At 46.1% G+C, this 16,233-nt stretch overlaps 1 protein-coding gene across 1 annotated transcript; it reads left to right on the top strand.

Moving 5' to 3' along the window:
• Positions 1-16: 16 nt before the first annotated feature.
• On the top strand, positions 17-8,783 carry Lsm3 (LSM3 homolog, U6 small nuclear RNA and mRNA degradation associated). The gene is made up of 4 exons (XM_075983478.1): positions 17-145; positions 2,550-2,660; positions 5,236-5,331; positions 8,403-8,783. The coding sequence occupies exons 1-4, from the start codon at positions 125-127 to the stop codon at positions 8,481-8,483; spliced, it is 309 nt and encodes a 102-aa protein (XP_075839593.1). The 5' UTR covers positions 17-124; the 3' UTR covers positions 8,484-8,783.
• The last annotated feature ends 7,450 nt before the right edge of the window (positions 8,784-16,233 follow it).

The following is a 16,233-nucleotide window of genomic DNA, read 5'->3' as shown; positions in this document are numbered from 1 at the left end:
CCCCATGTAAACTACAGGGGCGCAAAGGGACAAAAATAATACACGTCTACTTCCAGTGAGTGGAAGCCTTGCGTTTCTGAGCGCCTGATCTCGCGAGAGGTGGAAAGGGCGCAGCGTTTGAAACATGGCGGACGACGTAGATCAGGTAAGTTTCTTGAGGCGTTCGTGGAGGAAGCGCTTGAGCTTCCCGGCTCGGTTTGCTTTTTCAACGCTTACCGAGAAGTGGACCGTTGCTTCCCCCCGCCCCCCCCCCGAGTAACCACGGCCTTCCGTAGCCGCGCCTGCTCCTTAAACTTTGCAGGCCCAGAGCTTTTTCAACCCGCCTATCTGCCCATCGCGCTCGTCGGCGTCTTGTATCTATAAAATGCAGACGGCTCTCGATGCCCAACAGAAAGTGTGATGTAGTAATTGCACAGGCAGTGGAGTGTGTTATGAGGGAGGCCAGATAAAAGGTGCATTTAGTTTACGAGATAGAGAAACAGGTAGAGATGTAGTATGAAGAAAACAAGCCAAGATCGGGGACACAGGACAACGGACGGGCCTACAGGCCTCTTCACCTACTCTCTCCTACTCCCTAGGTGTCTATGGAGTTTTCCGACCACAAAAATGACTTGCACTCCCACACACGAACACACCCCACACTCCCCCAACCCCTACTGTTTCTCTTCACAGCATGTTATTTTAAACATATATTTCTTTACTTAATGTGATTCTTCCACAACTAGAATGTAAGTTCTTTAATAGGGATGGGAGTGTGTGTGCCGGAGAGATGGTTTAGGGGTTAAGAGCACTTGTTGACTCTGGTTGGGTACCAGCACCCCCAATGCATCTTAACTCCAGTTGCTGGGGATCTGGCCTCTGCTACAGAGCACTGTGTGCATGTGGCACACATACATACAGGCAAAAATCTCACGTATGAGATCAAAATGAAGCTTTAAAAAAGGGTTCTTCTGTGTTTATTTTTTTCCTTAGGTTTAGAACAGTGCTGGGAGCACTCAGCAGGTCTTTGTTGAGGGAATAAACCCAATGTTCAGGGGAAGCTTCTTTGAAAAGGCAGTATTGAAAGCTGCAGGGTGAAAACGATCGACAGTGGGCGTTCTGGACTGAAGAGGGCTGTCATGGGGATGTTTTCATTGGTTTACTATGTATTTATTTCCCTTTCTCCATACTAGAATGAGCTTCACTGAGGGGGCTATGACTTGTGTATCGTTGTAATCCAGTGGTTGGTTGTCTTTGGTTCTTAACAAAAGCCTGCTGAACTAAGGGGAAAGGAGGGAGGAAAGAAAGTACCACTTAAGATCTAGGGTGCGTGTGTAGGGGAGGTGGGGGTTGCTTATTTCCTGTCATCCAGCCTTTTATAGCTACACAGTCTGCCATCTTCAGTCAACTCTCACTGGCCCCAGATACTCACTGGAGAAGCTTATTGAATAGCTTTAGTAACTCTTAATGGCTGGAACCATCTTTTCCACATAGCTGACTCCAAGTCATCCGGGTTCTAACCTTTGAAACTTGTCCCAGCCCTTCTTGAAGAGTAATTCTGAGCTATTATTCCTTTGAAATGACTGACCACGAAAAATAGCATTCTTAAATCTTGAAACAAGCAAGCGATTATGTTAAGTGTAAGAATTGCAGGTGCTGGAGCGGTACTGGTGAGACAGCAGGTAAAAGCGCTTGCAGTTTACTAGCCTGACAAACTGAGTTCAGTCCCTGGAACCCACAGAGAAGGGCTAGAACTTTAGGCTTGAATGCCAATAACACGCGCACACACATAAAAAGTCCAGAAGGGATTCACACCTGTAATCCCAACATTTGGGAGGATGAGACAGGAGACTTGCTGCACATCAAAGGCTGTCATGGGGCATCATGTCTCTTTAAAAAAAAGTAATGAAGGTCGTCATTAATAAGTATTTCTTTTTTACATAAGGCCTTTAAGTCTTCTGAGGGAAAGATGTGGCCTCCCCAGTTTGCAAATGAGGAGTCTGAAACAAGATATGACACGATTTTTAATCCCTGTTCAAAAGAGCCAGATCAGAGCCTGGAGTTGAACACGGGCTGCCTGACTCCAAGTCAATTCTTTCAGCCTCTGTACTATACTACTTGCTAGATAGGTTCATCTTGTCACCCTTTTGGCGCCTTAAACTCAACCTGCTTTGTATTGGCTCCAAGCTCTGTCAGATCTTTTTATTAGTGTGTGACTAGGTATTGCAGGTGTGTCTTTCAGTGATTAAATTAATAAAAGATAAAACTAAGGTCCTTAAGTGGGACTCTAATACTTTGGATTTTGAGGAAGTTCAGTCATGATCATTTTGTTGTTTAACTCCTTCCCACATAGTACTTTGACCCTCTTTTACATAGCATTGAGGCACCATTCTAAGCTTCCAAATGTCATTTAAACCTGATATTAGTATTGAAGTCATTGTTTTCTGCATTAGCAAATTAGTCTAAGGCATAGACAGGCTAAGTGACTTGCCTTTGGTTGTCCTGCTCCCAGTGATTGAAACACCACACTGCCTCTGGCCATCCATTACTAAGCCCTCTTCTTCCATCAGCAACAGACCACCAATACTGTAGAGGAGCCCCTGGATCTCATCAGGCTCAGTTTGGATGAGCGAATTTATGTGAAGATGAGAAACGACAGAGAGCTTCGAGGCAGATTACATGTAAGTCGGTTAAATTATCTCAAAACCAGTTGTTTCCCTGTCGTCCCTTCCTACCTCCTTACAGATTTAAGAACTGCAGCACATGCATACTGTTTTGAATAATGCAGTTTCTTTTGGGAGTTGAAAAATCTTGACAATAGGAATATCCTTTATTCATTTTTAAAGTATGTTTTCCTTAGCCAGAATGTTATAAGGGAATACGTGCATGCATGTGTGCATGTGTACCCGTGCTTATAGAGACCAGAACTGGGCATCAGATCTCCTGGAGCTGGAGTTACAGATATGATATGGGTGATACGGATCCTTTGCAAGAATAGCCAATGCTCTTAACATGAGCATCTCTCCAACCCTATAGAACACTTATCTCCTTTAATTTTTTCTTCTTACTTATGAATAAACTTATTTGTCCCTTTTGTTTTAGACAAGGCCTTGCCATGCAGCCCAACTAACTTTAAACTCAAGATCCTCCTGCGTACATCTCCTTAGAGCTAGGATTAAAGACATTCTTGACTACCATTCTTGGCTTTGTCCTCTGTTCTTAAAGGTTATTGGGCAGGGTGTTGTTTTTTTTTTGTTTTGTTTTGTTTCTTTTTTAGTTATTGACATCTAAAACCATTTTGTTATGAAAAATTTTTTTAACAGATTAGAGATACAGTAAGAGTGCTTGCCTAGCATGGGGCAAAGCCCCTAGCACTACAAAAGGTGTTAAACAGCATAGAAATCTGTAGAATTTAAAGTGAAATCCTATTCGCTATGAATGACCACTATCCAAAGTTGAGTACATAGTCTTCCAGATCTTCTCTGCATATGTATATACTGTTAGTGTTTAAAGGGGGGTCTAGTAAGGTATGTGGCATGTGCCCATAATTCTAGTACTTAGATGACTGAGACAAGAAGATCATTTGTTTGAGGCCAGTATAGACTATCTAGTGAAAACCTGTCTAGAAAGGCTTTATATACATATTTTTAACGCCTTTTCCACCTGATTTTTTTTTTTTTGGTGGAATGATTACACAGCTGCTGACTGCATAGGATTCTACGTAAGGCAGCAGTCACATTTTTCTTTTATTCCCCAGCTATAAAACTTTATTAGGCACTTCGTATATTATTGCTTGTGCACACTTATGATTTCTGTGGAATTGGTCCTGTTAAGTGACATCATTGTGAATTTATTTTGTCTCAACTTGTTAGTTTCCTCAGGACTATTGGTTTACAGCACAGAATTGAACAAGCCTTCTTAGATCAGGCTTAGAAACAGCCCTGTGCTGCCAGTGACAGAGCCGCTAGGCAGTTGCCCTTCATCCTCACTCTCAGAAACTGTGATAATTCCTTACCTGGAACCTGAGGAAAAAGAACCTTGGGCTGGGAAGGAAATCGGGTCACTAATCTACAAGCTTCCTTGAGAAACAGTGGTGTCCATGTGATGAGAAAAGTGGAATGGAGCTAAAATACATGGGTCTTTGGCACATGGAATGACACCCCAGGCCAGACCAGTCACCTTGAACTTGGAGGCATCTTGAGCTCTTTCTTCTGTACTAAATGGCCCACCTTTCTGTTTGCTTCCTGCTCTCAGCTGAACATCTTGCTCATTTGTGTAGCTGTCAAGCAGTTCCTTCCCAACATGGCTATTAGGCTATTTTACCTTGGTATGGGCAGGCAAACCACTTAGCACTTCGTTAGAAGAACATGTAAGTGGGTTCTGAACAGGCCCCAGGAGGTCTACCGTTTAGTAAAAGGAATGAACTTGGGAGTTTGCACTGAATACTGTTCTCCCAGTCTTTTCTGGATGAGCCAATTGTGCCCAAAGCACGTTGAGATCTGGACAGGTTATAAATGGGCAAAGTAGAGGTGGGAAAGATGGTCGCTGTGTAAAGTGTAAAGCCTGGAATTCAGATCCTCAGCACCTGTGGAAACACCAGGTGGGTATGGTGGGTGGCTTACCTGTAACCCCAGCCTCTGGAGGCAAAGATAGGATCCCTGAGCAATTTGACTAGCTAGCTTGTCAGCAAGCTCTGTGTTCAAGTGAAAGACATGATCTGGGTACATAGGGTGGAGAGCAACTTAGGAAGACATTCAGTGGCAGCCTCTGGCGTCCACACACATGTGAACATGCACATACACATGTACACCACACTCAAGCGTGTCCACAAAAATAGGCCAATTTTTGCTCTACCTGTATCATTTTTGTGAGGGTCACTGACATTGTCTTTGCTGGAGAACTACAGTGCCCTCACATGTTGACAAACTTTATGTTGCTTACTATCCTTGAAGGAAGTCTGGCAAACAAAGAATTTGCTATTTTTCATAATAAACTGTTGTGAATGGTAAGACTTACTTGGTTAACAAGTACAGTAAGTACTTAAGAAGTAATTTCAAGTTATTTTGAGTGGATTCATTTTTGATCATAAGCAGTGTTCTCACTGGGAATGGCTTGTGATGACACGACAAACTAGCAGAGAGAAACTGTTATCTGCATGTAGAAGTTTTGGGTATAAGTATTAAACATGTTGCTTATAATCCACTTGCATCTTTTGAGTCCTGTTCCTTTTTCTCAAATCTCACCCTCCCACTTCAGGCTTATGATCAACATTTAAATATGATCCTGGGAGATGTGGAAGAAACTGTGACAACAATAGAGATTGATGAAGAGACGTATGAGGAGATATATAAAGTAAGTCCTGCAGGTCTTCTCTTGACAGTGTCAGAGCTCATTGTGCAGCAACTTAACACATATCTATGTGTTAACACCTACTTAGGGACTGTTGATAGAGTAGAGTAAGTAAAGCAAGGGTTTTAGAGTCGCACAACCTTTTTTAACACTGATCTTAAAGACAGCTTTTATTGCCAAAGCCCTTTCCTACATGGGTAGGAACATGCTGCATAACTTAGAGGCAGCTCAATGGGTTAGAGAGTGTCCTTTCCAGTCAACTGAGTTGGTCTGAGCCTTGCTCAGACTACTGGGATTAAAAGCTTGTGCCACCACCCCCACCAGCCCACGAATAAAATTGTTTCTTTTCTTTTTTAAAATTTGTTTTATGATGCTGGATTGTGGTGGTGGTACTGGCACACCTTTAATCCAAGCAATCAAGAAGGAAAGGCAGGCAGATCTCTGCGAGTTTAAAGACAGCCTGGTCTACAGAGCAAGTTCTAGGACAGCCAGGGCTACAAAGAGAAACCCTGTCTCGGGAGAAAAAAAGGGTTTTTTTTTTTTTTGTATATATGCATGGATATCTGCATATATGTCTGTGTAGTACATGCATGCCTGGTCTCTGAGGAGGCCAGAAAGGGGCATCAGGTCCCTTGGAACTGTTCGTACAGTTGTGAGCCACCGTGTGAGTGCTGGGTATTATTGAACCTGGGTTATCTCTGGAAGAGCAGCCACTCTCTAAACTACTGAGCCATCTTCATCCCCTACAATAGTTGTTATATTGTGTTGTGTGTGTTTCTGCTACAGACACAGGCAAGACAAACTGTCTGCAGTCCATTTCATGCAGCAGTGTGGAGAGCAGTGCCTTGCTGTCTTGTATGTTCTCATTACCTTTGAAATGGGAAACCAAACAACAGCCTCCCCTTGGACCATTGTTTGTTTTGCCCTCTCTCAGTTGACATAACTAGTGAATAACAACATTCCCAAAACAGGAAGGACTATGGACTGCTGGGATTCCCTGAGGTTTTTCCCACAGCATGCATCATTAACTCCTAAGTGACTGGATTGATACCAGCTTGCCAGTAGGAAGGCAAAAAGAGTTAGCCCTGTTCTCGCTCCACCGCAGAGTATTTCTTTTGCTGATTGGTAAAGCTCTGTATTTACCTCTAGCCCACCTTCCCTGCTGTCCGTCGTGTTTACCGCCCTCTCTCACCAAACAGCCCACAGTGTGGCACACTGCCTGGCTTCTTGTGGTGATGCTGTGCTCTTTGGAGCAGAACCTTCTTGCTCCTCATCATGAAGCACCAGTTCTCACGTAATTACAGACCTGCTGGAAATTGAGGAGACTGCATCGCTATCAGACCACCCTGGTTAACCCTCACCTGGGCTTCAGCAGGCTGCATGGTCTTTGCCTGAGGACCAGGTATTTTTACCAGGCCTTGTCCCTCTTTTTTCTTTTTCTTTTTTTTTTTTTTTTTTTGGTTGGGCTTAAAAGCACCTGGCATAGTTGTTTTTTGTCTGCCTGCTAACTAGCCAGTTCTTGCCTGGTCTCATCCTTGTACTTTCCTGCTGAGTGCATCTGTTACAACATGGCACTTATTAACACTTGGCTTTTTCCAGCCTTTGTCCCCAGAGTCTGCAGGTTTGGGAGGCCTTTTGGCTGCTCCTAAGTTCTGCCTAACATTTTGCCAGGCAAAATGATGACTCCAGGTTGTGTTTGTTGACTGCCCAAATCTCGATCACTAAGCCTTGATGGTTGCATTCCATTTGTGCTCACAGGAGTGCATAGAAGCAGGTGTGATGGCTGGGCACACTGGAGTCTGAGTCCCTGCCTACAGGTCAACACAGCGGCATTCTTTCAGGTGCTAACTTGGGGACATCGACTTCTGCCTTCCTGTTCTTGAGATCTCAGACTACCCATTGGCATTTAGAGGAAGCCCAGGCTAAAATCCAGGTGTAGCTGAGGATGTAACTCAGTAAAGCATTTACTTAGAATGTTCAAGAGTAGCTGGCGGTGGTGACGTACAGCACCCCGGAAGCAGAGGCAAGTGGATCTCTGTGAGTTTTAGGCCAGCCTGGTCTTCAGAGCGTGTTCCAGGACAGCCAGAGCTACACAGAGAGACCCTGTCTTGAAAAACAACAACAACAAAGTATGTACCCAATCCCCAGCGCCCACTCCCCCCAAATCAACCCAGAACCGGATAAAGTGGCATACGCCTATAGTCACAGCATCTGGACTGGAGAGATGGCTCAGAGGCCAGGAGCACTTGCTTCTTCAGTCTCTTTCCATAACACAGGCTGTCTTGGAAATGGACCATGAAACCAAGTTGGACTTGAACTTGAACCATTGATGACTTACCTGCCTCACCGTTTTCTATCTTGGTATTACAATCATGAGCCACAATGTCTGACTTGTTTTTATTTTACATTTATTTATTTATTTGCTAAATTTTAAAAAAGATTTATTTATTTTTTATTTATTTAGTTAGTTAGTTATTATGTACACAGTATTCTACCTGCATGTACACTATAGGCCACACTATAGGCATGTACACTGTAAGCCACCATATGGTTGCTGGGAATTGAACTCAGGACCTCTGGAAGAGCAACCAGTGCTCTTAACCACTGAGCCATCTCCAGCCCCTATTTCCTAATTTTTATGTATCTGTGAATTCATGTGTGTTATGTACATATAGGAGCCATAAGAGGGCACTTAACACACAAATAAAGTAAAAATAAATCTCTAAAAAAGTAATAGGGCTGAAGAGATGGCTCAGCTGTTAAAGGCTAGGCTCACAACCAAAAATATTTAAAAAAGTAATAATCCCAGCACTCAAAGTTGAAGTGTGAGGATTAGAAGTTTCAGACTAACATTGAGTGAGGTCCCCCCATTCCCCTCCCCCCCCAAAAAAACCAGAAAAATGCTCTCCTTTGTGTCCAGGTCTGATTGCAAAGGAACCTTGGAAGATTCTAGCAGTACATGGGAAGAGGAGAATGGGTCTGAGTGTATAGTGATGTTCTCTGCTGTAGTCATCCAGGGAACAGGAGTGCTCAGACTGTTTGACCTTATTTTTCTCTCCTGTTGTCTCTTGCAGTCAACAAAACGGAACATCCCCATGCTCTTCGTCCGGGGAGATGGTGTTGTTCTAGTTGCCCCTCCATTGAGAGTCGGCTGAGACAGAAGAGGATCCTGTGTAGGAAATGGAGACTTTGCCTCTTGAGATGTACAGAACACTCACAGAGAGAAGCTCACATGTATTCTGATATCAGAAATGACCCAAGGATCCCTCCACCCTCAAGGAAGTTCATTTCCGAGTAACTTATAGCCTCTCAGCTAAATCCCATGTTCCTTTTCTCCAGCCTCCTGTCAGTGTCGCCAGCCTCCTCGCTCTTCAGGAGTTGTTTGCCCATTGTTCTTGGAGTTACTTTCAGGTTGTTTTCTTTAAATTAAATTTGATGTCCCTTTTTTATTTTTATTTTTTTAATGTGTCTTGTGGATTCTCGAGCTTTTACTTGGTATGTGCAGCATACTCTCCCGTGTCTAGGGTGCCAAGTTTAACATGAGAAAGGAAAATTTGGCCATTCTGGCCCCTGCCTTCATCTGAGGAAGAGCTGCACCAGCAGATCCAGGACAAGGAGGTCATTGCCAGTAGCCTCTCCTATCTCGGGGCTGTAAGAGCTCAACCCCATTGAGAACCAGGCCAAAGGGGAGGGGGCGAGTGACCTCAAACCTGCCAGGAGGACACAATACATAACTTCTGTGACTGAAGAAATTATCTTCCACTCGTGGATCACAGGCTGCCAGTGACAAGGACCTGATGAGGCTGAAAGCAAAGTTACTTCCATTCTGGCTTCAGCCAGCCAGCACTTCACATGAAATCACAAAAACACTTAGAGTCAACACCTTCTGCTCTAAGTAGTTACCCCACCGCGAAATGTAGATGATTGAGTTAGGGCTATGGCTCTCATGAGTTGGCTATTTGTCCTGTAAGCATCAGGTCCTTAGTCCCCAGCACCACAAAAAGAAAAGTATAGACAGTCTGCACTGTGGAGGCCGTGTCTGTAAATATGTTCAGTGAGTTTGCTAATCTGCTGTCAGATGCAGTTTGTTCATGTGCTCTCAGCCAAAGTCATGTTGAAGAGGTTTTGTTTGCATTATTTATCATACCTGTCCCTATAAGTTAGAGAAGAGAAAAACAAGTGTGGCTAAGCTGATGGGAGTTTGGTCTTCAGTGACTAGGCAGGGCAGAACCCTCCTGACAACCCCCACACTGTCCTTGGGTTTAGCTGTGCTAGGTGATGTCCTGTTCTATGGGAAACACAGGGCATGGGATTTGGTCTGTGCCAAGTGGTGGTTCCTTGGGATCCCCCTTCCTGAGTAGTAGACAGCTTAACCAAATGCTAACAGCAAAGGCCATAAATAACTCGCTGAACAACGTGCCTCAGGTAAAACCACTCTATCATAGTCCTCTCAAGCCCTGCAGTCTTAAAAGGAGCAAACTGGAACACTTAGGTCACTCTAGTGCTGGTATGTGGCTGCAGGGTGGCTTCGTCTGACATAGGCTGAGCTTGTGTGGGTGTATGGCAGAGGCCCCAGCTACAGGTACTAAACCAGTGTTCAGTGTCTACCACAGCTGTGGTGTGTCTGCCCTCCTGGCCTCTTGTTCTACCTCAGGCATGCAGTGTTGTGTGTGATACTCCTTCAGGTCTCTGCTTGGCCAGCTCCCCGATAGACTGCACTAGAACTTTGTCTGTGAAAACTTATTTTACACACGTTTCTGAAACCTAGGAATGCTAAAGTTTGATTGACTACACCCAACACAAACATCAGCTCATCTGATAATGGCAAGAAAGCAAATTATAGAGTGACTGCCTGTGTTATCAAGTTGAGGAGCAGGAGGTAGTATGAGATTGGCAGTCCCTTCAGGTCTGGTACTCAGTCCTGTACCTTGACAGCTCAGGCAGAGCCCTGCCACTGTCCCCCACACCAGGGCTATCTCTACCAGGGCTCCGAGCAACTATGCCTTAGACTTAAAGCACTCCGCTGGATATCCCATGCTTGCTTCTGTAACTGTCATGGTTACTATGGGGATAGTCCTCCATGGGCTCAGGTATTTGAATATTTGATCCCCCGCTGGTGCTGCTGTTTGGGGAGGCTGTAGAACCTTTTACTGGGTAAATTGATCGAGAGATGGCGTTAAGGTTTGCTTCCTGAACTACCCAAATGTGAACCAGCAGTTTCATGTTCCTGCTATCACAGATGAGCCACTCCCACCCATCACAACGCCTTCCTACCCAGAATGCATGTACCCTCAAAGTGTCAGTCAAAGCAAACCCTCCTGGAAGTTGCTTCCTGTCAAATATGTGCACTCATCAGATGCCTCCATTCCTGGGTTGGTCATTCTATGTTAAAAACAGTGGTTGCTTCTTACAAGGACGGAAAACACAGGGCCATCACTGGAAACCAAAACATAGAGACATTGCTAGAGGCAAAGAAGGCTCGTTTCGTAGATAACACTTGGCTGTAAGTTACTGAAAATTAATTGGTATTAGTAGTGACAGGTTTCTTGGACACACCTCAGGCACTGTGGTGTTAAGCTATTGCTGTGGAACCTCATTGGAGGCTCTGGAGCCTCTTGGCCATCAAGGTGGGCAGAGCTTAGGCTTGTTCGGTATGGACTGGGCCCCATGGCAGCAGCAGGACCCTGCAGTGAGGGTTGGGTGGAGTGCCTGTAGAGTCCTGCTGTTGCCTGGGTGGGGTTGCTAAGCTGGGGTAAGTCCTGGCTTCCTCTGCTTCTGGGAAGGATAGGATGTTGAACACAGTCCCACCGGACAAGTGACTACTTGTATTCACAACCCCAGGCTTGAGGCCTGGCCAACAACTTATCTTCCAGTAAAGCCGAATGGGTAAAGATTAAATGACACCAGGCCAGCAGTGCTATGTGATTGGCATTGCAGACAGAAAGGATCAATGGAAATTTAGAAAGACAAGACACCATCCCCCAGTACTGGAGTCTTCTCAGCTCAGCAAGGCTTACACCTCCCTTTCACCCCTCAGGCATCTTTTGCTCCCATGTGCCTGGGACTACCAGGAGGAGCCAGCTGCAGGCACCTTGCCAGGCTTCAGTTTACATGGAAAACACCAAGAATGAGGACTACAAGGCCCAGTGTTTTCAGCTCCTGTAGGCCTGTTGCTCCGCTCTCACCGAGCATGTCGGTTCTTATTTTCTTGGCTGATGCTGAAGTTTCATGGGTGTGAACACAGCAAGCCCCACTGTGGTTTCTGATATTGATTACCCCTGAGGGTATTCTTTTCTTGGTGTTCTTCCCACCCACTTACCCTGCTGTGGAGATCCAGGGCGAGGTGTTGACAGGAGCCCCCAGCTGTCCTTTGTGGGTTTGGAAAGTCCCCATAGTCTTGCAGTGTCATGGAGTCAGATAACTGAGCTTCGATGCATGGCTGTGCCACGTGCCAGCTGTGCAGATGGAGCACCCTAGGGTCAGTTGTAAAACAAGCAGCTACATGAGCAGCCCAAGACAGCCCTGGAATTTTCCAGGTCAGGCACCATTCCCGGGTTGGAAGCAGCACTAAGGCACAGTGGGCTGAGGTCACGTCTTTATCTGTCTTAGTCTAGTTGTCCACTCTTGTCTCCCTGAGTAGTTTTCAGGAGAATCTGACTGAACTCATTGGATTTATTCAGGCTCAGGGCTTCCCAAGTGCGTGTGAAGATCTACGGTCAGATACCAGCACCCTCGGGAAAAGGCAGGTGTGGTGGTGGCACATGCCTGAAAAGGCAGCCCTGGAAAGATCCCAGAGCTTGCAGGCCAACTAGTCTTGCTGAATCAGTAAGCCCCAGGGTCAGTGAGAGACCCTGTCTCAAAGGTGGAGAATGATAAAACATCAATCGCTGGCCTCCCTAAGCATACACACACGCATGCGCATATACACAAACACACATGGACATACATGAACACATATACTCCACACCAGGGAGGAAAAGAAATGTCTACCATGTGTCAGAATCTGTTGGAGGACTGACAGGACCAACTAAGGACCTAAGGTAAGTGCTATGAAGGAAGTGGGGAAATGAGGTAAGAGAAAACAGCAATCTCAGGGAGTCTGTCTTATGGGGGGGGGGGGCTCTGTGGGGATTTGGCAGAACAGTGGGAATGGGATTTTTTTCCTGGCTGAAGGTCAGCAAGGAGGTCAATGGGCAAGAGAACTCTTGAGTAAGGTTGAGCACTCGGAGACGAAGTAAGAAAGCCGGATGTCACTCAGTACTGTCACCTCACAGGGGGATACCAAGACCTGGGGAGTCAGAGTCCTGCCTAGGTCACAGCACCAACTAATTGACTTCTGAGATGGAATCGGGCACCATGTGGCTCAGCTCCCACAGAGCTGTTCAGACAGCTGAGCGGCCCCTGAAGTCGATAGCCATAGGTCTGGGAGCTGTGATCCCTTCCGGTCACATGCCAGCACCTCCTGTTCCCCTTTGGTGCTCTGTCACCAACATGTTTTGTGGACTTAGCTGAGTCTCTTCCCCCTTCCTGGGGAAACACAGAGAATGCTCCTAAGAGATTTCACCTAACTTACATGTCTTTTTTTTTACCCCCAATAAAATGTGTGTGTGTGTGTGTGTGTGTGTGTGTATGTTTTTAAATTGGGCACATAAAGACTGAACATTAGAGTGTGGCACACACCTGCAATCTCAGCACTCAGTGGACCGAGGCAGAAGGATCTCAAGTTCCAGGCCAGTCGGGGGCTGTGAATCAAGATGTCTCAAAAGACAACAGCATAAAATACACACATAGAAATAAATGGGCTCTCTGTGGGCCCAAAATGTGTTTGCATTGGGTGGGGTCTAAATCAGTATAAATGTTTATCTCCATGAACATGTACTTAAAATAATTACACTTACATAGTTTGTTTGTGGTGCAAACTTAAAATCTCTTCTTGTAGATTTTGAAATATACAGCCATCACCTCAGCCTTCTGTCTTCCTGTTCCACAGCATACCGTAACCTCTGTCACTCCTGTCTAGCTCTAAGTTCCCAGGATCAGCCAAATGCACAGAGCATGTTTCAACACCAGGGGGTGCTACACTCTTACCCATTCAGCTTCAACTGTCTTGGTTCACTGTCAACACATTAGACTGCAAACTCTGCCATTTTTTTCCTTAAATCCAAACAGTATGTGAAACTCCAACCACACTTCCAGAAGCACAGGACAGACAACATCACATGCACCACAGGCCCCAGGGGACAGTTTTCAGGCAAAAGATACTAACAGTGGCTCCTACAATGCTGAGCTGCAGCCATCCACAAGGACACACACAGGCTAGGCAAGACAGATTTCACCAACACACTAGTCGTGGATGTAGCCGGGTGGTTGAACTGAACTTTTGTGAGGGTTCAGGGCCAGACTCTGCCACCCCACTTAGCAGATCCTTGGTCCTGCTCTCAGCCTTAGTGTCCTCATTTGGGCTGTGTCCTCTCAGCCCAAGAGCACTCTGTTATTGAGTCAACAAGTTTGGAGAGGTTGAAAGGCACTTGAGAGCCATCATTTGTGGGTTACAAGGTAGGGACACAGATGAGGCATGGAGAAGCCTTGCTTTTGCAACTAGCTGAACACTAGTCACTCCAATCCTGTTTCTGTCTCTGAAAGACAGGAGCTAGCCAAGTGCCCTGCCACTGAGCTCCAGCTCTCATCAATATCTTCTGTTCTTCTTCCTTTATGGCTTTGCCAGGCTGAGAGTTGCTAGAAACTAGGTTAGATCAAAGGGAGTTGTGCTTAAGGGAATGGGGATTGGATGAGTGGGTGGCTGGGGTTCTCCTTTGCAGGGTCCCCTATTCTTCTCTCCTTGGTTCATAACAATGGTTTTCTCAGCTCAGCTCTCAGGCATGAGAGAGACAAGCAGGACCAGCTCTATGAACAAGGTCACCCAACAGCATCACAAGACGATGACATCACCGTCAGCTCTGGCCCTACAGAACCCCAGAGCTCGAATATCCAAGGGAAAGGGCAGGTCATCCTCACAGCAGAGCGACAGAGCTGGTGCCAGGCCTCTGCCAACTATCAGGGCCTGGGAGTGTTGCTGAAAGTTACCCAGGAACCGCTCATACCTGCCTCTGCCCAGCCAGTGCTCTCACAGCTCAGCACCGTAGAGTCTCACCAACAGGAACCCCCGCCCCCACCTTTTCCTAGAAGAAAGAGTTAGCAACTGCCAGAATCAAAATAGATACGAATAGAATCGTGTGGCAAGCCTCGGGTTTAACTCAAGCACACTCGACTGCACGATGCCCTGTGGAGGACAGCTGAGGAGCAAAACTTTCAAGTTACTGTCACTTCGTTGGAACTGCCATGGCAGGAGGCCTCAAGCCAAGCGGCTTTTCTCTCTGGGTCGATGTTTCTGCTGCGCTGCATGTCAAATGATCATTTCTCTAGAGGCTGCCCGGCTTTATAGGCGAACCAAACGCAGAACCTCACACAGGAGTCTTTCTGTTAAGAAAATAGTTGTCCCAAACTTTGTCTATTCCATGTGCTCTGTTGGCATGTACCCTCGTACATGCATGTATAACACACACACACACACACACACAACCCCAAGCATAAGAAAAGACACTCCATCTTACTAATGTGTAAGAGTACAGTTTGGTCACAGTAAGCATTTACACTGTTGTGAATGATGAAAGATGTCCCCTATCTGCCAAGCCCCTACTGCATAACACAGTCCTTTATAACTCTGGCTGAGCTTCTTTTTCAAAGGTTTCATATCCATGGATAGTACTCAAAATATAAGGGGGAGGCTGGGGAGCACTTTCATCCTTCCTCATGTCCGCAAATCTCTGGGGAGATGGTGCTAAGATTGGTAAGTGGAAAGAAGAGCAGCCTTGGATTGACTGCAATGAAGACACTCCTGTCAGGTGGTCCAGCTCACAAGCTACCCCCAGGCTCCCCATCCCACTGGAGCAGCGTCCAGATTCATGGTGCATCTCACCCAGTTCCTACCCCACCTGCCTTTCTCACTCTCCTCTCCTCCTTCAGTTCGAATGTACTGGCTGCTATGTAATTCCTCACAAAGGCCTTCCTAATGCCCTTTCCGCTGAATCCCACCTCCTCAAATCATCTTCAGCCATGCTGAGCAACAGCACCACTTGCCACGCTCAGAAAGCTCTCACTGGCCAGAATATCCTACACCAACAAAATCATAGTTTTTGGAGTCTTCCGGGTTAGTATTTAAACACAAACCAAAAGAAGTCAAATATCCCCCTAAGAAGTCTAATACGTAGCCACCTTTGAGAGCCAATGTCCTGGGTGAGTGTTTCTCAAAATGCAATCCCAGGTCAGCAGCAGCAGCGGTACCTGGAAATGTATTAGAGACACTTGATTAGGTGGTAGAATGCTTGCCTAGCATGCTCGAGAGCCTTAGAACAATAGCAAAACAAGCTCTCCCTATCCCAAGGCTACCAGATGAGCAAGTTTGGTACAGGGCCAGGAGTACGCATATGAACATGTCCTGGGGTGATCTGCACACCATGTTCTAAGAAGTGCTGGCTTCTGTCCTTAGTGCTCAGGATGTCTCAGGGAGCAGGAGCATCAGAATGCCCTGAAGCTTGTCAGAGTGTAGATCCCTAGTCGTAAACATGACCTGTCAGATCAGAACCTGTGCTTCGACAGTCCTCGGTAACTCACACGTGATAGGAATTACGAAGTCTCCCAGCCCTGTCCCGAGGGACTCAGAAGCCAGGAAAACTGGGAGAAAAGCTTGGCCTGCCTGGGTCTCACATCTTAATTATCTTTGCACACCTAAAGGATCAGGCTTGCTAGAGAAAAAGGCTCAGACCAGGGGGAGGGAGGACTGAGGCAAAGAAGGAACCTAGCAGGCCCAGGTGACCCTTAAACATCTTACTATGTCAGACAGCTGGG

This window comes from Microtus pennsylvanicus, chromosome 8 (genome assembly GCF_037038515.1).
Source record: "Microtus pennsylvanicus isolate mMicPen1 chromosome 8, mMicPen1.hap1, whole genome shotgun sequence".
Taxonomy (NCBI): Eukaryota; Metazoa; Chordata; class Mammalia; order Rodentia; family Cricetidae; genus Microtus; species Microtus pennsylvanicus.
Note: the sequence above shows the minus strand (reverse complement) of the source record. Positions and strands in the feature narration are given on the sequence as shown.